The sequence below is a fragment of the Onychostoma macrolepis genome, chromosome 01 (genome assembly GCF_012432095.1).
Source record: "Onychostoma macrolepis isolate SWU-2019 chromosome 01, ASM1243209v1, whole genome shotgun sequence".
NCBI classification, from domain to species: domain Eukaryota; kingdom Metazoa; phylum Chordata; class Actinopteri; order Cypriniformes; family Cyprinidae; genus Onychostoma; species Onychostoma macrolepis.
The window spans coordinates 23,500,341-23,523,865 of record NC_081155.1 but is presented as its reverse complement, the minus strand read 5'-3'; the positions used below and the strand labels follow the sequence as shown (position 1 = coordinate 23,523,865).

The following is a 23,525-nucleotide window of genomic DNA, read 5'->3' as shown; positions in this document are numbered from 1 at the left end:
CAGTGATATTGTGCACATCAGCAAATCTACTTTGTATACATAATTCTATGGGTGCGCAACATAAAGTCTAGATAGCTGGTTTGGTTACAAATGATAACAACAAAACTGGATAAGCAGTTAAAGTGTACATCTGCAGAACATTAAAGATCAGCCTGAATAATTGCAGGGCTAAGTAGGTGTGAAGCTTAACACTACAGTATTGTGATGCATTTGGCATTCTCTATACTAATGCTAAAGACACTTTCATGTGCTTATCAAGGATTTAAAAGACAATTCACATCATCGCTTTCACATGCGGATGTCAGACACACCGTCTTCACAAAAACGGAGGCATTTGTGCTTCCAATACACATCTGAGCAAGCTCACACAAATGCACTTTTACCATGATCTGTCATTTAGCATAACTTTTGTCTTAATTGTGCCATGTTTGGCCTCATTTCGCAGGTTATATTATTGAGGAAACACTGTAACAGAGATATTCTAACATTCTAAAGTAAAATACTCTTTTTTTTTTTTTGCTTTTGAAAACTCAAGGGCCTTACCTTGTATGAAGGCTAAAAAGATTTTAACTTCATTCACTTAACCCTATAGGACTATATAAACATTTAATCATCTGCTTTTGTTGTAAAATTCGGAATTACTTCCTTCCTGCAAGTCAAACAGCTAATATAATGAATATGAAACTTAAACTTCCTATTAAAAAGAAAAACCTCACCAAACAGTAAGGTCTACATACATGTCTTTTGTAATAACTCAGAATCTACCACTACAGCATAACAGAAGTCATTTTAAAATTGTTTTTTGATCTAGTTCCGGATTTAAAATAGTAGATACCCAAACCACTGATTTTGCCATATAGCTTATATAACAAGGCTGGAAAAATTGGGTTGCATTTTAAGAAACTCTTTATTTTTGCTTTGAAATGTAGAGAATGTATGTGGATTAATTTAATAAAATTGCATATCTTAATTTCCTAATTATCTTTGTATCATTAGGGGCTGTAGCTCCTGTATTTGTATGTTCATTATCCTTTTTTTCCCCCCAAAGAGGATTCTATGGCAGCCCTATGAATGGAACATGGGCATATTTATTGGGGTTGTTCTCAATAGAACCCTGACTATGTAGTATTGTTTTAACACCTCTATTTCTAATTTTGCTTTTTGTTGCATCATTTTCTTCTGCATTAAACGCATATAGAAATTTTAGAGAAAGATTTCAAACCTCTTTAGTTACTAAAAGAACGGTTTCATTTCAGCCCATCGTCCTTCATATGGGTAATTGTTTGGGCACCTCTGTTGTAAGACTCCCAGTGTCAATCACAGAATTGAAAGTTGAGCAACTTGCAAATGACACAAGACAAGTTAAACAGTTAACACAAGCAAAAACGTCAATTAGCCAGCAGCTTGACTTTATTCAATAATGGTGCCAAGAAATCCTATACAATCCTGTGATTCGATATAGAACGGGGAAAATTACAACTGTACATATGCTGAAACAAGCTGACATGCACAGCAAATGAGAAGCCAGCAGTCAACTTCACCTCGATGACGAAGAAATAAAAGAGAACCCCAAAAATATTCAGTTTCTTTTTCCACAACCTTGTCACTTTGCGGTTTGGCTTGCTAAAAGTCCCGTTTTTAATTTCATGAAAGGACAGTTCACATCTCGTTGTAGACATGCGTAAGCCAATCAAGAAATGAAAACAGTGGCCTCGTGAAGTTAAAAGAGCCTCTGGTCCTGATGGAAAGGATGAGGGGGAATGCCTGGTTTAATCCACGGGCCCAATCCACCAAGCAGAGGCCAGAATTGGAGGGGTAACTTGTAGATGCTTGGGAACTTTACTATGGTGAGAAAGAAAAACACAAAAGAATCAGTTCTGCTTCAAGCTAACATTTCATTCAGCAGACCAAGCTGTCATTTATCATGTCACTAGTTTTTTTTTTTTTTTTTTTTTAAGATGCTTTCAAAAGCTAATGCAATTGTCCTATTCTCCTCAATTCAGTCCTTCCCAGCCACCATCCAGATGGCCAGACATCATGAGGAATATTACTGTTGCATCCTTGTGCAAACCCAGAGGCCACCAATTATGGCAACAGGCCTATCAGTGGATGCTACACCAAGCACGATTTCCTAAACACTATTTGTAAACTATTTGAGCAAGCCATATTTATATACACAACTCTACACAAGTATAAAACTTATAAAAGAGACACATGACTTCATAAACTTACACATTTCTCAATCTCCAGACCATCCTTAAAGAAAAGCATGTATGGTGTGACGCCATCCTCACGGAAGTCAAGGAGACCAACTGTGCCATCTGGGTTAATGGATTCGCCAATGAAAAACTGTAGGAGGTGGAGAGAAACGTTAGCCGGCCAGCTGTCTTAAAATCACTGCAGGCTGATGCAAAATCTCTTTTGTTTCAATAGAAATCAACTTCAGTAGAAGTCTGGGGCAATAAAACGTTAAATAAATCTGACAATGACTGTACCCAATCACTCAGGGTAAAAACTTCAGTACTGACATAAAGAGTGGCCATTTTACAACCAATGCTAATAATCTACAAAACTGATTAGAAAATATAGTGTTGAAATACACAAATTTATGTCTAAAACCAGCTTGCTCTAGCCCATCAAGGATACGTACTCAGAAATGGTTTGTTTTCATCGGTTGTAACCTACAAAGGTGTCCTAAGGTGGTCGTCATTGTACGTCCATTAGAGGGCTTTCACTATCAACCTTTCAAATGTTTGGGATCAGTAAGACTTAAAAGAAAATCAACATTTTCATTCAGAAAGGACGCATTAAATACTGCTTTTTTGAACTCCCTATTATTCAGATGATTCTACAGAGTAATAAATGACTTTAAACTATATTCAAACAGAAGTTTAAAATTGTAATATTTCACGGTGTTGCTGTATTTTTGGTTGAAGAGACTTCACAAAAACGTAAGAATCTTACCAATCCCAAACTTTTGAGCATATACAAATATGGAAGAGTGACAGTTTCAGCCATTACTGTAGCCCACCTGAAAGTTTTTGATGTTGCCTAGAATTTTCTTGACCTCAGCTGGTGCGTTAGCCATGAAGGGGTCTACCCTGTCAGGTGCGCATTCCTGCAGCTTGGCTTTCACGCTGTATAAAAAAGAAAAGCAATTACACAAAATATGGGTTTTATCTAGTTTGCAAACTGCCAAGTACAGCTGTTTTAAGTAAAAGTTTTGTGGTCCCCAATTCAATCTTACATGCCACTCACAGGGCAGGAAGAAAGCGTGAGGACGCTTAATTTAGCATCTAAACATTTTGAAACCCAGGTGGCCACAATGCAAGACTCTGAGCTGTCAATGATGCAAAAACTCAAGTCATAACACTAAAGGAAAATGAATGTTGACCATAATATTTACAGTACAACAAGCCTGTTGCAAGGTACAACATGCACTTCACAATGATGATTTCATGACTTACGCCTTCATATAGTCCTTGATGTAGGCCGTGTAAGACTTCTTGTCATAGGAGGTCTCCTGAAGTTTGTGGTTGAGGACAATATCTACACCGCTGACAGTGGTAGAATCACAGCCATCATCCTGAACTTCTGCTGACGCATTGCCACCAATCAATGAATCATCTATGTCTCCCTCCGACCTGCTGATCATCTGCAAGACAGAGGCAAAGACTGCTGCTGATATCAGACCCATCACTCAGGGTTAAAACTTCAGGACTAACATATTGATTGGCTTACTGTATAACTAACACCAATAGCTGCAGAAAGCATTAGAAAAGTGTTTACAGACTAAGTTTGGTTTCACAGTCAGTTTTGTAGCCCATCAAAACACACGTACTCAGAATATGGTTTGTTTTCATTGGTCATTGCCTACAAAGGTGTCCTAAGTTGGTCATCATCGTACGTCCATAAGAGGGCCTTTGCTTGTAAAAATCAAGACATTTGGTTAAATATAACCCACATACCTTCCCCTCAACTTCAATCATCATTCCATTCTCAGACTCTTTGATTTTGTAGATGTCAGAGAACATCTCATCCCCTGTGAAAAATAAACCAATAAATAAAATTAGATAAAATATAGAAAAGAACATTTAATGATTACAATAAATCAGACTAACCATCGTGCTGTGTTCTGGTTATTTTGGCCCCGAGAGGTTTTTTCATTTCATGTTAATCACATTAACCCAACCCCCCACCCCCCAAAAAAGTTGTGTGTGTGTACCTAGTGTTTTCAGCACAGGGGTTCATTAACATCCAGTGAACTGGACTGCACTAAGAATCTCTCGTTTCCGCTCTAAATACTTTTTGCTCTTTACCGTTTTTCTCCTTTTTCGCTTCTAATCTCTGTCAGCAGTGTTCACTAATGTTCTTAACGCAAAAAAAAAAACAAACAAATAAAATAAATGAACGGGATAACGTTATATAAAAAAAAGCCGAAATGATACCCATCAACGTAATGACTGGACATTTTTAGATCACACAAAATACGTTACACTTAATAGCCTAGCTTTACATTTAAAGGGCCTGAGAAAAGCTGACTAAGTGAGGAGTAAAGTAAACTGGCCCGACTAGTAACACGCCCTGTTTAGCGCTTATTTCATCATCTCTCACTCATTTGTGAAATAAAAAAATAATAAAAGACTACTTGTGTTTTCAACATCTTCCGTTACTGTCCTTAAAACAATTTTTTTTAAAGTATATTTATTTATTTTTTTAACAGTAACGTTAACGTAATTTGGAAGAGTATCGGGTTTAAAATGACTAACGGCACAACTTCTAACCACCACCAAACTGGCAAACCGGCGTTTTAACCCTGCTGCTAACACTCCCATTTACCGCCCAATTTGCTTGAAAATATCCGAACACGTTCATATCCTGAAGTAGTTTTGGCATACAATAAATCGTAATGGTAAGACCGACAAATAAGTTATTTAAGAGCTCAACAATGAAACGCGCGCGCCCACACGATTTTGCGGCTCGGTTAGCCTCTATGCTAACTGCATTCAAGAAAGTTAGGCCTCAGATACTCGAGATACACCAGCGGCCCTTTTAATCAATTTAACATTTGACGCCAAAAATATTGGTAAAAACGTAACAATCTATCCTACAACATTGTGTTAGACACTATTCTTACCGGTGATGATGTCCTTGTAGATGATCATTTTGTTGGATTGTGTCTGCGGTGTGAGGAGGCGAACAGCGCTGGCTGTGGACTCAGCTGAAAAGGCCGGCGCCTGGATTGAGCGTCTTATATATGCGCTGGAGAACACGAGCGCCCTCTGATGGTTCAACACAACACCACAGCATAGTAACTTTTAGCATATCAGCTTATTTTTGTAATATTTTTGGGATCCCACTGGTTTTAGATTTTATGCTTTTTTTTCTTTTCTTTTTTTTTTTTTTAGCTCATTAGTTGAATTTAGTTTTGGCCTATTGTTGATGATAATGTTTAAGGTGTTCCATGTGAATACATATTTTATATGAATAAAATATGATATGGCATCATAATATCATAATATCATATGGCATAATATGTTCTCTCTCTGTCTGTCTGTCTGGAAATAATAATCAAATTAGTCACAGTACAGCCATTTTTGTGTCTTTTGTTGGTTTTGGATGAATGGGGACAGAAGACTTTAACTTCATAGAATTGAAGTTAGTCATATTAGATACTTTTGGTATATAACAGGTAACCTTAACTAAAAAATAACCCAAATCATGTTAATTTTATCCCTATTCCTATCCCTATTTCCCTATTCTAAATACTTCAAACGTGTTTTTGGGAGTGATCAATTTCTACTTTTTAATGCCATCATCCTCTAGGAAGTGACATCACAACTGGAGGAACAACAACAGTAGAAAGTAGAGACTCACCCTGCAAACAAGCTTGCGCTGGCCTTTTACAGGCCCACGCAGGGCCCTGAGAATTTAATCATTGGCAAAACGCTGGTACCTTAGCGCTGGCTCTGCACGGGCAGCCCTCACTTAGCCCTCAGGACGCCCTCACTAGGCCCACACAGGGCTCGACAACAATACATCTGTTTCACTGTAAATACTTTTTGGCTACTATAACTGAAGTCTTTAGGGGGGGGGAAACAGTTATAATACATCTGAAATGGATGCAGTCACCACATAACTAATGTCTGTATCGTCAAAAATGTACAGTAGTCAAAGTGATTTCAAATCAATGGATTTATTAAATACAAAATAGAAAACATTAAATTCTGTTAATACAGCTAATTTAACATTCTGAAAGGGACTACAACTTATCTATGCAAATATAAAAATAATACTAATTAACATAATAAAAAAATGTCAAATTATTACTTTGACCTCTGCTGAAAATATGTTTTGGTGTGCTAAAGTATTCATTGGTGAAGCTCACTCTTCCCCTGAGGTCTCTCAACTAGTCAGCAGACGGTGGTAGCGCTCCTTTCGTCCACCTGCTCTGTCTCTTGAAGTCCACAACCACACCTTTACCTCACTCTCAGCTTCAGAATCAGGAGGACTTCAGGAGCAAAACAAGTTTCCCTGTACAATGAAATCCTTTCTTTGCTGTCCACAGTGAATGCCAAGACAAGTGCAAACTATGTAAAAAAAAAACACACATACATACAAACAAAAAACAAAGTAAAGCTATGTTGCAGAAGTAGAAATAAAGACTATGTAAATATAGAAATATAGACTATGTACATCTGCGAGTGTGCTATATTGATTTAGCTGGAAAACAACAGTACAGTAACATGTAGCAAATTCAGTGCAACTACATGATAATAATAGCTGCAGTAATATTAACAAATGTGCAAACTGAGATTTAGCAATTCAGTCCAGCTGTTCTATGAAATAGATGAGACTAGTCCGTGTCCACTGGCTACCTGTTTAGTCTGATGGCTGAGGGGAAGAAGGAGTTCCTTGATCTGAAAGTCCTGCATTTCACACTCCTGTTTACCTCCGTCCTGAGGAGTGTGAGCAGTCCGTGTTGGGGGTGGGTGGGGTCCTTAAGGATGGAGGCAGCTCTCCTGTGAACTCAGCGATGGTAAATGGCCCGCAGAGGTTAGTGGAGTCCTGATGATCTTCTCAGCAGTCTTCACCACTCTCTGCAGACGCTTGCGGTCCCTCACAGTATATGCTGCCATACCACACGGTCAGGACGTACTCAACAACACAGCTTCAGGAAGGACAGCTGCTGTTGTGCCTTCTTAACCATCTGGGTGGTGTTGAGTGTCCAGGTGAGGTCCTCACTGATGTGGACCCTACTTCAAGCTCTTGGATAAACAGTGGCTGGTGAGTTCTCCTCTCTTTCCTCATGTCCACTATCATCTCCTTTGTCTTGTCCATGTTGAGGGTGAGGTTGTTGTCCTCACACCATGTCTCTCCTGTAGGCCGCTTCATCCCCGCCAGTGATCCGCCAGTGTAGTCAGCGAACTTCACAATGATGTTGTCCTTGTGCCACACAGTCATGTGTGAACAGTGTGTAGAGGATGGGACTGAGAACACACCCATGTGGGGTGCCAATGTTTGTTATGATAGTGTCTGAGGTCCTATTTCCAATGCTGACAGACTGCTGTCTATCAGTCAGGAAGTCTAGGAGCCAGTCACAGAGTGTGGGGTGCAGTACAAGTGCAAACAGTTTGCGGGTGAGCTTATGGGGGATGACCGTGTTGAAGGTGGAGCTGTAGTCAACAAAGAGCATCCTAATGTAGGTGTCCTTATCTTACAGGTGAGAGAGGGAAATATTCAGTCAAAGGTTCTTTAAAGAACCATCTCTTTCTAACCTTCTTATAATCTGAAGAACCTTCTTTCGCCACAAAGAAACTTCTTCAGGTTCTTCAGATGTTAAATGTTCTTTATGGAACCATTTAGACAAAAAAGTTTCTTCTATGCCATCGTGAAGCACCTTTATTTTTAAGAGTGTAAGTAATTTATATATGCTATTTCTAATAGCCTAGCGCATGTTAGCTTACCTGTTACAGCCCTTCTTAGCCTCAGGTTCTGAAAAGGTCTCTTTTGGTTTGAGCCATTCCAGTTCAATTGAGTGGCTAAAGAATGGCCAATGTTGTTAGTATTCTCCTAGTTGCAACTTGGATAGTACACCCACTAATGCCTGCATGGGCCCAAAGGTATAAAAGTTGCTCTGGGCCCAAACGGGCTGGCCCACACTGGGCCATCATGGGATTAATATGGGCAGTCTGCTAGTGTGGTCTGCTCACAGAGAGCCCGCGGTGAGCCCAAAGCTGTAGCCTCACCTGGGCAAGCCCGCACTGGGCCTCTTTAGTTTGGTTTGGTGTGGGCTAGCCCTAGCCCACTGTGCCCACAAAAAGCCAGCATGGGCCCTGCAGGGAGATGTTTGCAGGGCATCTATGTGAAGCTAGTAAGTTTTTTATATGATGATCTCATAGCATTTTGTTGTTGCTGCTGTTTTTATTTTTCTTTATTTTTCTCTTTTTCTATTTATTGTATATCTGTTCAACAAAGTGCTATAGGCACATGGAGAATATGCCCCTCTTGATCAATGTCCATAATACCGATAAATTGTAATACATTTACATGAGTATAGCATGTTGAGGATCATTATGCATCACCCAACATATTATTATGGGAATCAAATGAAAACAATTAACGGTTTCTGGAACAAAATTGAAAATTGCCTCAAAGGGGCAACTGCTTCATTATGAGGTGATTAGGAAACATTCAATTTCAGTAAATTTATTCAAATTACTTTGTCAAGATGCACAATTTCACCAATTTAGTTATGGCATTAAGTATTAAGTAATGGCATTATTTAAAACATTAAGTATTGGGATTAATTTGACCTTTAGATAAAATGTTCTGTAAAGGTCGGATGACTGTGTCAAGATGTCCAATGGTACAAGATGCCCCTTTGATAATGTTCAATTTTGTTCCATAAACTGTTAATTGTTTTCATTTGATTCCCATAATAATATGTTGGGTGATGCATAATGATCCTCAACATGCTATACTCATGTAAATGTATTACAATTTATCAGTATTATGGACATTGATCTCAAGAGGGGCATATTCTCCATGTGCCTATAGCACTTTGCTGAACAGATATACAATAAATAGGAAAGGAGAAAAATAAAGAAAAATAAAAACAGCAGCAACAACAAAATGGTATGAGATCATCATATAAAAACCTTACTAGCTTCACATAGATGCCCTGTATATATATATATATATATATATATATATATATATATATATACACAGTGGGTACGGAAAGTATTCAGACCCCCTTAAATTTTTCACTCTTTGTTATATTGCAGCCATTTGCTAAAATCATTTAAGTTCTTTTTTTTTCCTCATTAATGTACACACAGCACCCCATATTGACAGAAAAACACAGAATTGTTGGCATTTTTGCAGATTTATTAAAAAAGAAAAACTGAAATATCACATGGTCCTAAGTATTCAGACCCTTTGCTGTGACACTCATATATTTAACTCAGGTGCTGTCCATTTCTTCTGATCATCCTTGAGATGGTTCTGCACCTTCATTTGAGTCCAGCTGTGTTTGATTATACTGATTGGACTTGATTAGGAAAGCCACACACCTGTCTATATAAGACCTTACAGCTCACAGTGCATGTCAGAGCAAATGAGAATCATGAGGTCAAAGGAACTGCCTGAAGAGCTCAGAGACAGAATTGTGGCAAGGCACAGATCTGGCCAAGGTTACAAAAACATTTCTGCTGCACTTAAGGTTCCTAAGAGCACAGTAGACTCCATAATCCTTAAATGGAAGACGTTTGGGACGACCAGAACCCTTCCTAGAACTGGCCGTCCGGCCAAACTGAGTTATCGGGGGAGAAGAGCCTTGGTGAGAGAGGTAAAGAAGAACCCAAAGATCACTGTGGCTGAGCTCCAGAGATGCAGTCGGGAGATGGGAGAAAGTTGTAGAAAGTCAACCATCACTGCAGCCCTCCACCAGTCGGGGCTTTATGGCAGAGTGGCCCGACGGAAGCCTCTCCTCAGTGCAAGACACATGAAAGCCCGCATGGAGTTTGCTAAAAAACATCTGAAGGACTCCAAGATGGTGAGAAATAAGATTCTCTGGTCTGATGAGACCAAGATAGAACTTTTTGGCCTTAAAGGGATAGTTCACCCAAAAATGAAAATTCTGTCATCAGTTACTCACCCTCAAGTAGTTCCAAACCTGTATGAATGTCTTTGTTCTGCCGAACACAAAGGAAGATATTTTGAAGAAAGTTTGTAACCAGGCTGTTTTGGGGCACCATTGACTTCCATAGTAGGGGAAAAAAATGCTATGGAAGTCAATGGTGCCCCAGAACTGCTCTGTTTCCCACATTCTTCAGAATATCTTCCTTTGTGTTCAGCAGAACAAAGACATTCATACAGGTTTGGAACTACTTGAGGGTGAGTAACTGATGACAGAATTTTCATTTTTGGGTGAACTATCTCTTTAATTCTAAGCGGTATGTGTGGAGAAAACCAGGCACTGCTCATCACCTGTCCAATACAGTCCCAACAGTGAAGCATGGTGGTGGCAGCATCATGCTGTGGGGGTGTTTTTCAGCTGCAGGGACAGGACGACTGGTTGCAATCGAGGGAAAGATGAATGCGGCCAAGTACAGGGATATCCTGGACGAAAACCTTCTCCAGAGTGCTCAGGACCTCAGACTGGGCCGAAGGTTTACCTTCCAACAAGACAATGACCCTAAGCACACAGCTAAAATAACGAAGGAGTGGCTTCACAACAACTCCGTGACTGTTCTTGAATGGCCCAGCCAGAGCCCTGACTTAAACCCAATTGAGTATCTCTGGAGAGACCTAAAATGGCTGTCCACCAACGCTACCATCCAACCTGACAGAACTGGAGAGGATCTGCAAGGAGGAATGGCAGAGGATCCCCAAATCCAGGTGTGAAAAACTTGTTGCATCTTTCCCAAAAAGACTCATGGCTGTATTAGATCAAAAGGGTGCTTCTACTAAATACTGAGCAAAGGGTCTGAATACTTAGGACCATGTGATATTTCAGTTTTTCTTTTTTAATAAATCTGCAAAAATGTCAACAATTCTGTGTTTTTCTGTTAATATGGGGTGCTGTGTGTACATTAATGAGGAAAAAAAAAAAGAACTTAAATGATTTTAGCAAATGGCTGCAATATAACAAAGAGTGAAAAATTTAAGGGGGTCTGAATACTTTCCGTACCCACTGTATATATATATATAAGAAAATGGAACCTTGAAATACTGGGAACAACAGAAGAAGGGGTTAAGTAAGGACACACAGAAAGCTGTTATAAAATACCGAAAAGATACAGACATATATTATGTGGTTTTATTTAGCCTATTTAAAATAAGTTTTTTCTTTTTTCTTTTTGCACCCGATAAATCATGGCTGTAATCCACCAAGAAAGAAGAATAAAACGATGAGACTAAATTCAGAAGAACTGTGGCAACATTTCCAAGACGCGTGAAGAAGCCTATGCTACCTGCAAAAATATTGTCATAAATAGATTTTATTTATTTAATGTTTATTGTTTAGCCTATAATTAAAAAAGGCTCAGTGTTTTGTCGTATTAGTTGGCCTTTCCCACCTTAAACATAATCCCCAGTAGCCTACAGATAATTTAAAAATCGGCATGACATTATCAATATGTATAAACTAGCTCTCAGTCTCTCATATAGCATGGCTAATTTTGATTTTTGTGACCGAACATAAAAATATATTTATAAAAAGGTATATTCAACAAAGTATATATATTTTTAATTGTGTCAGGCTGGCATATATATATATATATATATATATATATATATATAAATAAATAAATAAAAAAATAGAGAGAGATGTTTTTGTAGATGTTGATTACAGAAGGCTCTCAACACTAGATGTCGCTGTTTACTCGATCTAGTAATTGCACGCTTCCATGCGCTAAGCGTCACTAGGCCTTTCTAAGCACTGATTGCTATGCTTCCCACGACTGCATGCCCAGCTTCCTCACTTCCACTTCCATTCGTATCCCGAATATCACACATGCCAGTATAACGCTGAGCCACTGCATTTGCCAACACTTGTGTTTTTACAATACGGATGAACGCAGCCATGCCTTGCAAGGTGAGTCGCTGATTCTAAATATTACATTAAAACTCGTTTGTTAATAAAGTTAAAACCAAAACAGGGGCTGAAGTTTTTAATTTTCTTGTTAAGTTTCAGAAATAATAATCCATATATTCTTAGTCGACTAATTTTCAAATTATTAAAGTAGACTTGAAATTTGCATGCATGAGTTACACAGGGGTTTTTCCCACGTCTATGTATTCTGTTCATTCTTTCTCTAAATTACTTTAGTTATGGACCTTTGAGTGTTTCCCCCCCCCCTCTTCTATTCTAGCAGTCATTCATCTTGAGTGAAATTGTCTATATCACATATTTTGCGAAGACTTTATATTCAGAAAATTCTTCTTCAGAGTACAGATTAACAAATATAATTATTATATTACTTATAGACTGTCATTCAAATCATTACACATAATATAAAACGTTTATTTCTATATTTTTATAATATGCCTATAATTAACATAAACCACAGATCTGGTTAGCACATGAAATGATTAATGAATGTTATTATGAAATGTAATGGGGTTGGGGGATTGTGGACAACAAAATAAAAAAATAAAATAAATAAAAATAAAAAAGGCCCAACCATGATCTTTTGAGGTCAGCAGGGGCGTGGGGCTGCCTGGAAGTATTTGCCATGTAGACCAAAAATCATCTGCTAGAACCACTCTTTCTGTGGATTTACTGGCAGAGTTAAGCCACAAGTGATTTTAATCATATAGTTTGTGTAAAGGGCAAGGGAAGCTATTTCCTCAAGTTAATGTTGGTCTAGACAATAAAGTGGGAGTTTGATGGTGTAAACTGTTGTTAAAGTGCCAGAAAGGTAATAAACTTTGACAGGATGCAGGTGTTTGGAGATTTTGCTTTTCATGCCATAAATACACCTGGCAAGTAACAATCACATTTCCAAACAATCCAAAAATGCTGAATTGCACTGTTACCACTGAGAATGCCATAAATGATGCATTGAATCCTCAAATTGCAACACAGGCCAGACTTGAAGGACAAATATTTTCCTTGAAGTCTTATATGAATCTGAGCTGTATGCTACCAGATGTATCTTTAAATAGCGCACCAGAGCAAAGCTTTTTTGTTTGACATTTGAAGTTATCTTATTTTATAAATATATTTAATAATATTTATTGTATTATTATTTTTTATTATAAAGCAATGGCTGTTGAGGAGCTGAACTGATATTGTGTGGACTGTCTTCTCTATACCAATCTGTGGCTGTAAGTAACTTGAATTCTCTGACTTTGTTAGTGCCGTATATTTTTCAGACATTTCACACATTAGGGCGGGTACTGCCTTGGTTACCCATTGTAATGAACTATGCCGTTGTGAAACTTGTTTATGTAGAGTCTGTTTTAATGCACATGAATAATACAGAGACAGGATTCAGGAAATCCATTTGGTAAAACACTATTTGTCTAACTTGAATGTTTGTTTGGTGAAATTTATTGACGAAATGATCTTGCAGGTCAAGATGTGTGGATCTGCAATATCTCTGCAAGTCTGGGTGGCACTGATGTTGCTCTCTCGACTTCAAGGTGCCTGTTCAGTTTCCTTTCTGAGCATTAAAGTATCTAAGATCTAGAACAGAATGTAGGTCAATGACACACAAGAGTGACCATGATAAAAGAAAAAAGGACAAATCTTAAAACACATGTAGCAGATGGTTCTTAGAAATGTATTCTTTGCGTTTGTGTTGGTTTTATATGGTTTTGATCGACCTTTATGCCATTTTCAAGAAGAGATTAAACTGAGTAACATCATTAGTGTAACCATTAAATGTAATAACACATTTTTCTTAGAAAAACAAATTAGAATTGTGAGATATAAAATGTGAAAATCCACCATTCTTCTAGTTGATTTTGAGAATTGATTTTGTTTTTTTCTCCTTCCAAATCTACGTCTACATCTCAGAATTCTGCTTTGTGCCACAAAATAAAAAAATTAAAAAAGGTTATCAACTCACAATTAAAAAAAATAGAAGCCTTTTTTTTTTTTGGTGGTGGAGGAAATATGCTTCCATATCTACAAGAGCTCAATATAACACACATTTATTTATTTATAAATTTTTTTATTAATATTTTCCCCCCTGCATGATTCTGCATGTTGGTTGTGCCACATGATTTAGTTTAGGCAGAAAAAAGTTTAAAAATTTAATATATAAAGATTATAAATATAAGAACGGCTGTTTATCTTCATTATGAAAAGGACAGGACAGTTGTATCACTCTAACATTTGATACTTTATGGCCCCTATGAAAATAACAAAATTAAGTTTAATTCAAAATTTTAAAAAAATGCACATCATAGAAGAGGTGGATACATTAATTCAATTTTAAATGTATTTTTGAAAAAATTAATAGGTATGAATTAAAAAATGACTTGACATTATTGAACCATGTGCTCTTTCATACCATTGTTAAATATTATTATAATATTTACAGAATGATACCATTTTAAATCATATCTGTTTTGTCGATATGTCCTAGGTAAGGTCCTTGCACCGCCTCATCTGCAGGCGATGACTGGACTTCCCTTCATGCTGGCCTGCAATATTACCTTGGAGACAGGAGAGGATTTAAAACAAGTGTTGTGGTTGGACATGACAAATAAAACTATACTACACTATCAGCCTGATGATTATGACCACGTCACACAAACGGATGGAGTCGAGCTTTCACAGCAAACCGCAGGTCAGCATGCTTACACCAGCGTCATCACCATCAGAAGAGTCGCGCCAGCCAACGAGGGCTGCTACCAGTGTCTTTTTGATGTCTACCCAACAGGGCAGCAGAGAGGAAGGACGTGTCTTTCACTTACGGGTGAGGCTTGGTAATCACTTTCAAACTTTCTAAAAATGTTTCTGTGCTCTTGATATTTTTCCCCACTGATGATTTGAAAATATGAATTTAGAAGGAAATATTACTCATCAAATGGACTGCAAAAGTGAGTCATAGGAAATGCGATTTTTTTAGGCCTGCACTATGATGGTTTCATGATGAATGGTTATCGGTGGTTATCACATTGTGCTCACAAAACATTGTTGATTAGTTATAAATAGTGCCCCAACAGGAAGTGGTGAGAACCACTTTCCTGCCTGGCCTCTTTTACTTAAAAAACTGACAACAAGCTATCATGAAAACCACAAGACTTTACATCAGATAAAAACTGCCATTGATAAGTAATTTTTTTATCTGCCTAAGTGAGTGTGGGTTACATCTAAAGACAATAAACATATGCTAATTTCAAATGTTGCGCATTTTCCAAATATTAACCTGAACATAGTCTTAAAGTGATAGGGATAGTTCACCCAAAATTAAAATTCTGTCATCATTTACTCACTTTCATGTCTTTCCAAACCTATACGACTTTCTTACTCTTGTGGAACATAAAAGAAAATATTTTGAGAAATGTCACCAAGTCAATGGTCACCAAAACTTTTGCCAACATTCTGACATGATTTTCATTTTTGGGTGAACACTCCTTAGTTAAAGAGCATGTAAAATCTCTTCACTTTTCTTTTTCTATTCCTAACAGCAATGGTGGAAATGATGGACAATAAAACAGTTGTGAGCGGAAAGCCTGTTACTCTTTCATGCAAGTATATTCTCAGTAAGCAAGTCCGGCAGGTTTTATGGAAAAAAACAGCTGAGCAAGGGGACACCGCCACTGTTGCTTCTTATGTCAAGAATGACAGACCCATCATTGAGACCCCTTTCAAGGATCGAATCACTCTAAATCCGTCACTTGGGCAAACCAAGCTCTCCATACGCCAGGCTCAGACAGAGGATGAGGGATGTTACACCTGCGAGTTCCACACGTATCCAGATGGCGTTAAGAGCGCGACAGCTTGTCTGTCTGTTTATGGTAAGTGCAAATAGTAGTAGATTATAGGCGTGTTTATTTGCTTTAAAATTCAAGGGATAGTTCACCCAAAAATTAAATGTTCTCGTGAAAGTGCATCGAAGATTGCATGATTTAGTTCAAATAAAATGTGCATTAAAAATGCAACTCATAAAAAGCTTGAATGTACCTCTTCTAATATATGTGTCTAATTCCTGAATTAAAATGAACTTTGATGTTTCATAATACCCACATGGATGTTACTACAGAATTAAGCTGTGACATCTAAAAAGTACATACATTTCACACATGTAATTTTGCATCAAATCTCACGCGTGTGGGTTTGGAACATTTGAAACGTATGTAGAATATGTTAACAAACGGAAAATCAATGTGCTTTTTCCATTAGCATTGTTTGGGTATTTAACAGCCCCCTTGCTTCTCTTCGGGGGTCGTGCAAAGTTCTCTAAATATATGTAGGAGTGGGTGTATTTTTAACAAACTGAAAGTTGCAGTGAAAGAGAGAGAAAGTGTTTGTGTGTGTCGTTTAGGTTTTGCCTACATTGTTGTAAACAAATGTCCTTACAAAGATGGTAAAACCTGAAATCACCTATATTATTATCAGCCAATAATATGTCAAGAAACCAGCTTATAAACATACTAAACAATGCTGTAATTAAAAAGTAAAAAGTCTGAAAAAAAGAAGTTTTGTAAAATAAATAAAAACCTGAAAAAATGGAATTAAGGGAAAAGCTACTTCACCAAAAAGTCAGTTGTAGTTTATTTACAAATCCACATGGCTTTCTTTCTCCAATTTAATATACAAAATAGAAAGGTTACTCTTTATTTTAAGAGTCCTTGTTACAGTGTAATTATAGACTTCAGTACTGAGTAATATTAATTAACTACATGTACTTAGTATATGGTTAGAGCTAGGATTAGGGTTTGGTTAAGGGTTACTTGCATGTAATTATGCATAATGTAACGTGTAACAAAGACACCTTAAAATAAAGTGTTACCAATAGAAATTCTGAAGACTGTTAGTCACTATTTTCCATGTTATTCACACTGAATACAGACTTTCAGGTTTTAAAAAGCAAGTCGCCATATGATAGCTTTGTGTGACAAACCAATCAAAATTAACATTGTTTAGCTTTAGAACCAGTGTGACTGAACTGATTCAATGACTTGCCAGATCCATCCAATTTGTGAACAAATTATTTAAATCTCTGAAAGTTAGCTGGAAAGAAGTGTTGGAAACTGGAAGTCATCTTGATAACATTTATGATGCTTTTTAACGTACTATTGGGTAAATGACAGCATTTCATTTTGGGGGTCAACTGTTACTTTAATTTGATGGATTTCTTCCGTGTTCACTCTGAAAACTCACTTAGATTTCTACAGCGATAACTATTGCTCAGTAGCATTTCCTGTTTCAAATAAGTCTGAGTGCAGTACTGCAATAAATTACAGAGATAACAAAATGCCAGACATTCTTTATCTCATGCAACTGTTTTGCGGTGGTGATATTAGCGTCCAGATTTTTTTACTCCGTTGAAAACATCCCGTCCATTGCTAGGTGAATTCTTTTTGGGGAGGAAGCTCACAATCAGTCAAAGCTGACACTGGTTATAATGCTTGGCTGTGACTGTAGTTTAGAGGATAGATTGGGATGAGTGCCAGTGCGATTACTGTGTCTCTGTTCCTCTAGAACAGAGCTCCACTGTGTTTGCTTTCCCTCTGTTGATATTCCCCAAACAGTCTGGCTGTTGTCACCAAAAAGCTCACACAGCCACAGAAGTGGACAGAGCCTCACTCTCCCCTCGTCTTGTCATGGTTTGTCTTTTCTCTTTTATCTGACTTATGTCACAGTGTCCCTCTTTGATGGAGTCTGCCGCAGACATGACCAGCGTCTGACGGCTTGTAATCAGCGTAACAACACAAGTGCCTTCTTTTGTTTTCTGAATGAAGCTACCACTTACAATACAACAAAGAAAAGTTCAACATGACCAATATAGTATTTGTAATGGACGTATACAAAGTTCACATATTTGGCACACTTAGACTGTTGTGAGGGTTCCCAGCTAAACATGATCTCAGCAACCAAGAACTGAAATGTTAAAATTAGAACTGTAGATTGAATGTGTTAATATACTGCAATTGCTGATGGAATTAGCAGATAATAAAGGTTTGAATGGATCTGCATAATAAAAAAAAATGTACGTTGATATGGAACAAAAACAAATTAAAAATTGATGTGTGCTTCACTTGTAAGGCCAAAGTGAAGTTGTATACGTGCTATTTTAGTATCATTGAAATAATGTTATAGTATTTATTAATAATTTCAATCCGCTTATTTTTCTGTTTTCTTCTGTTCTGCAGTTTCCCTTTTATTTTAGTTAAAGTTTTAGTAAAACACATTTTGTATGTGATTTTTTTTTTTTTTTTTTTTCATATCTATATAGTTTTTATTCATTTTTATTTTGGTTTGTAGTTTGTTATTTTAATACATCAAGTTAAACTCATTTAAAATGAGAATTTTTTTTTTTTTTTAAGGACCAGTTCTCACTATTAACTATGACTTTTGCCTCAGTAAACTCCTAATTTGCAACTTATTAATAGTTAATAATTTTGTTAAGTTTAGGTATGGAGTAGGAGTGAAGGATCTAATATATGGTCATGCAGAATAAGGTGTTAATATGTGCTTTATAATAATATATTAATAAATAGCCAATATGATAGTAATATGCATGGTAATAAGCACCTAGTTAAGAATCCTAGTGAGAATTGGTCCCTAAACTAACATGTTACCATTTTTTATTTTAAGTTAATATTATTTTTATTCATAAGTACAGAAAATATGTGGGTATCATTCACCCTGGCCCATATTTGCATAATTATTAATTCAAGCTTTAAGTACTACCTTTAAACAATACTATTAAAACCACCTTTTATAATGTCTATTCAATGTTTTACTGTTTTTTAAGTTTGGGGCAAATTTCCAGCAAATACACTGATATGTGATTAATGTAGTTATGTAAATGTCATATCACTAATTCAAATTATGTGCTTAATTGATTTACAGTGTTTAAAAATCTTCACACTGTTAAAAAGAACAATGTTAACGTCTTATATAATTACATAATGCACTTCATGTCATTTTCCTAGTCCTACCCAAACCTGAGGCCAGTTACTTCACCGTGTCAAAGGGCATTGTTGAGGCAAACTGCTCAGCTGTGTCACGTCCTGCAGCAGATATCTCCTGGAACGTGGAGGGTCATAATCAAACTCTGGGCCCTGCCGTCATATCATTTTATCAGCTAGGGGACGGCACCACCATGGTGGTCAGTTCCATTGAAATGCAGACTGAGCTACTGGACGATGAACTTGTGAAGTGTGAAGTTCGTCACCAAGGCCTCGAGTCTGCCATCTATGTATCCTTGAATAAATGTGAGTGAAACTTACTGAACTCAATGTTTCTGTCCTATTATGTTCTCGTTTTGTTTCTAGACTGTTGTGAATATTTGATTTATTTGGTTTATATGTGTGTGTGTGTGTTTTTTTTATTTTTTATTGCAGCCAGGAACGTCCATGTCATTCTCATTTCAGCCAGCTGTGTAGCCCTTGTGCTGCTCATATGTCTGTGTATCTGCCTGAAGAGGTGCTAACTTCACCTGCTGATATGGTCAGTAGCACCATGAAATGTTTGTCCAATTTAATAATCATTTAATGCTTAATCCCAGGGCATGCACAATTTTTATAGTAATTTACGACGTATTTATTAAATAATGCTTATAAATTTAAAATAAAGGCTGTTGAATCCATGCCTTTATGTTTTAAATATAAGGGTGTACAAATATAAGAATGTAGAAGTTTGTGTGCAAGAATAAGCACAGGAAGAAGAAATTGTTTACTTTGGATAAAGCTGTACATTTTTGTTTTTTAAACTCTTGGCTTTTGACACTAATTTTTGACAGGGTTAAGCAACAAGTTCAGGATTTGGATTATCACAGGCACATTACTGTGCTGGAATTAAAAAAAAAGATTTTTCGCTCTTTGCAGCGCAATATTTGACCGAATGGGTAAAAATGACAGTTATTTTTGTCAGTTACGTCTAGCATTTTGCCCGCTTCAAATCAGACACAGAGATGAAATAGTGCGGTAAGATCACATTAATTTGAATGAATTATAGCATTTATTTCAATTAATTATTGATAGAGAGAGAGATGTACCTGCTTGCTGGGTCTGCTCTCTCTACAAACAATTACTTCAAAAACAGCCATTTTACCATCGTTGCTGAGGAAAATAATGTAGCCATATAGTATCTAGGCTATTTTATTAATAAAAATCACGGGGAAGCATTGACAAGAAGTTTATGTGTGTGTGCAGCGCAATCTGCGATCTCTCACTCTTGCTCTCTCTCTCTGTGTGTGTGTGTGTGGGTGTGTGTGCGCGCGAGTGATGTGTAGGTTAGTGTGCATCAATTAAAACAGCGCATTAATATAGAACGGTGATTAAACTGACTTGTAACTACCTGTGCATTAAATCGGTATACTGCATACCTGCCAGCCAATCAGAATCCAGTATTTAGACACCATGGAATAAATGGTAATATCACTGATGGACATATGGAAATAGTAAAATGTAACTATAGTAAAATATATAATATAATATAATACAATACAAGTTAAGGACTGCTCTATTGTCAGTAAATACCCCAGAAGCCTTTTGCAGAGGAGATGGTGAAAACAGCTACTGGAGAAATGTATAGCCGGAAATAGAGAGAGAGACACCAGAATGACTCACTAACCTCTCACAATCTGTCTTCTTTATCCAAGTCTTCCTTCCTGCTTCATTTTCTTCAACTTTCCTCTCCTAGTATCTGCAGGTCACCCGAGAGTGTTGAAAGTAAAAAAGCATTTCATATTTGTTTTAAATATAAACCAAAGCAGTTAAATCCGCACAAGAGGCCTCAGGGAGTGAAAAGGTGCTTCAGGCCTGTATTACAGGAAGTCAAATCATTCTCTTAAGGTTGTGTGCATTGAGTCGTCCTCTTATTGCTCATTACTGCATTAAACGCATGACTTATAATCAGTGAAGTGGTCCTAAATTTCTTCTGTTCGGATGTGATTTCTGGATTGAATCGTATTGCATCAGAAAGTTGCACTAAAATATGTTTTGTTGTCAGATAAAATATAAAAAAATAATATAGTAGCAAAGGTTATAGTGAAACCAAAGGCAAGGGAGAAGTATGTTTATACAGAGCCCCGTTTATGTACAGAACCACAGGAAGTCTAAGGTGTTACCACTTCCCGTCTCTTGCAAGAAGCCCATTTTATACCATGTCCGTTTAATATTGAAAATGCTTCTACAGAGTCAAGGAAAAAATGCAGTGTGATGAACACAAAGTCAATGTGAACTGCCATTAAACTCATTTTACTTCCATGATGGGAATTATTTGAGTGAAACGGAATAAATGGGAAGAGACAATATTTTATTCATTAGGACTTGATTAAATCATGAAAAGTGTGTGTTAAATACCAGAATGGAGTGAGAGTGATGTCTACAGAGCTTTTTATTGTATTTTGCGATTTTAATGTAATAAAGAAAAACCTTTTTTCTTTTCAATAACAAGCTCTGATTTATCATTCACAATAGAATCTGTAATGTGTTAAAGAAAGTAACTTGGCCCTTTAGAACTGAATGTTACATTCCATTTGACCCAAAACTCCAATGTCATATTTGTCTGAAGTTTCCAGCTCCTCCCAAGATTGTTCTCCCTCTAAACATAAACATCTTTACTGAGCTTTTCTTTGCTACTATCACATTTGCCTTGCTTACCAAGGACATTAAGGCAATAACTGCCTCTAAATCTGCTTTGAAACATTTTTCTTTCAGCATTGGCATCTATTTTAATTATGTAGAACTTTTTTTTTAACCCAGTGTATTTTGCAGAGCTGTTCATACATTGAGTTCTTTGAACAGTGGAAACATTGTGGCTCTGTGGTGTTTGTCAAAACACTGCTTGTGTGTGTGTGTGTGTGTGTGTGTGTGTGTGTGAGCGGTAAACCTCTGGCTCAATCAGTTTGAGCTTGACTATTTGTAGTAACTTGTTTATTCGAGAATTTACTAGTTTACTTTTGACCTCTGTAACATTTAGAAAAAATGAATATGATTTAAAGAAATATTTTAAATGTATAACAGACCACAATATACTCTATAAATAGACTTGCCCATGTTTATGCTATAGTTTTCCCAGTTAAAGGCATAGCCTATTACAAAAGACTAACTGAATACAAAGTTTCTTTTTTTCACTTTAAACAATATTTTCATAGAGAGAGGGGGGAAAACAATCCGGGTTTTCATATTGGAAGCACCTCAGGACATGGGGGAATGGTCATCTACTGAACAAAATGAGTGAAATTATTTTAAATAATTAAACATTTTTAAAAATATGTGATATTATGATAAAACTAAACTAACTTCCATGTTACCCATTATTGTAAGACATATATGATGGAGTCATGAATATGTACCGCATAGTAGAAATGAACCCAGGCAGCAGTAGTTTTAAGCTGTAAAAGTAGTTTATTTTTCATGCCGTTTCAATATTGATGCAATCTCATGTGAGACAGGAAAAAGCCTCAACTGGAATAATGAAGGAACATTGTTCATCATTCAACACAGCCCTCTATCAACACAAGATGGAGAACATTAAGTAAAACTTTAGCTGCAGGATTAGATTGAACACTTGTTGTTAAAAAAGGCTTTTGCAGGATATTAAAACGTTTCTTTTCCTGTCTTTTCTTTCTTCAGGCTGACTGAAATGAAAGGAAAAGCTGCTATGTTCAGATGTTCACCCGGACCAAACAACAGTGTTCCCTCTGTCTGAATCACAGACGAATCTGAGTCAACGTCTTCTAATATAACTGATATTCAGTGTAACAGTATAAAAACAAACATTTAATCACAACACTTTCAACACTAAATGCCTTATTTATTATAGACTGTATATTTTAGTAAAGCATTTTTTCTTAGTGAAGCTGTACTGAATCATACTCTTTAAAGTGACCTAAATCTAAGCAGACTTACATTATATGAAAGCTGACATTCTGTAACCATAGAACAGTCAATAACCAGAAAATGTTATTGTTACCTTTACTGATGTTTTTATATGTGTAATACAATAACAGAGTTTTATCAGGGGAAACACTCTTGTAGATATGAGCACCTATTTGGTCTTTGGTGCCAAGATATTGTCTTGATGTTTGGATTAAAGTGATTAAAGTATTACAAACATTTTCCCACTACAGAGGGAAGTGCACTCATAGCTAAAAACCTTTAGCCCACCCGCGTCATTCTGAAATTAGATGTTTGCATTCTCCTTCACAGCTCTTTGTAATTTGTGTTTTATATAAAGTTCTCTGAAATCTCTCAAATAATAAAGTAAACATGCACTTTGTTAATTTTAAACTGTGTGACGTTGGACATAAGATATTGTATTTCATTTTGCATTGTTAAAAGATAAACAGGCGAGTGAGTCAGAGGTGTACACCATATGTTTT

The 23,525-nt window shown here is 36.7% G+C and overlaps 2 protein-coding genes and 3 non-coding genes across 6 annotated transcripts; 1 reads left to right on the top strand and 4 right to left on the bottom strand.

Moving 5' to 3' along the window:
* Positions 1-1,388: 1,388 nt before the first annotated feature.
* tpt1 (tumor protein, translationally-controlled 1) lies at positions 1,389-5,294 on the bottom strand. Its single transcript, XM_058777777.1, has 6 exons — positions 5,138-5,294; positions 3,969-4,042; positions 3,468-3,655; positions 3,032-3,137; positions 2,233-2,349; positions 1,389-1,842 (listed from the first exon to the last, which is right to left on the bottom strand). The coding sequence occupies exons 1-6, from the start codon at positions 5,163-5,165 to the stop codon at positions 1,840-1,842; spliced, it is 516 nt and encodes a 171-aa protein (XP_058633760.1). The 5' UTR covers positions 5,166-5,294; the 3' UTR covers positions 1,389-1,839.
* On the bottom strand, positions 1,984-2,115 carry LOC131550644 (small nucleolar RNA SNORA31). Its single transcript, XR_009273613.1, has one exon. It is a non-coding gene; the product is annotated as a small nucleolar RNA SNORA31 (small nucleolar RNA).
* On the bottom strand, positions 2,646-2,715 carry LOC131550638 (small nucleolar RNA SNORD58). Its single transcript, XR_009273611.1, has one exon. It is a non-coding gene; the product is annotated as a small nucleolar RNA SNORD58 (small nucleolar RNA).
* LOC131550633 (small nucleolar RNA SNORD58) lies at positions 3,837-3,907 on the bottom strand. Its single transcript, XR_009273605.1, has one exon. It is a non-coding gene; the product is annotated as a small nucleolar RNA SNORD58 (small nucleolar RNA).
* Positions 5,295-11,880: 6,586 nt separating the features above from the next.
* zgc:172122 (uncharacterized protein LOC571844 homolog) lies at positions 11,881-23,433 on the top strand. 2 transcript variants are annotated; one of them, XM_058779360.1, is made up of 8 exons: positions 11,963-12,103; positions 13,275-13,338; positions 13,587-13,656; positions 14,607-14,939; positions 15,655-15,984; positions 19,129-19,410; positions 19,540-19,645; positions 22,777-23,433. In XM_058779360.1, exons 3-7 carry the CDS (start codon positions 13,593-13,595, stop codon positions 19,626-19,628), a joined length of 1,098 nt encoding a protein of 365 aa, XP_058635343.1. In that variant the 5' UTR covers positions 11,963-12,103; positions 13,275-13,338; positions 13,587-13,592; the 3' UTR covers positions 19,629-19,645; positions 22,777-23,433. The 2 variants fall into 2 exon arrangements, with proteins under 2 accessions (XP_058635334.1, XP_058635343.1); XM_058779351.1 differs by lacking the exons at positions 13,275-13,338; positions 13,587-13,656 and having other exon boundaries at positions 11,881-12,103.
* Positions 23,434-23,525: the final 92 nt, after the last annotated feature.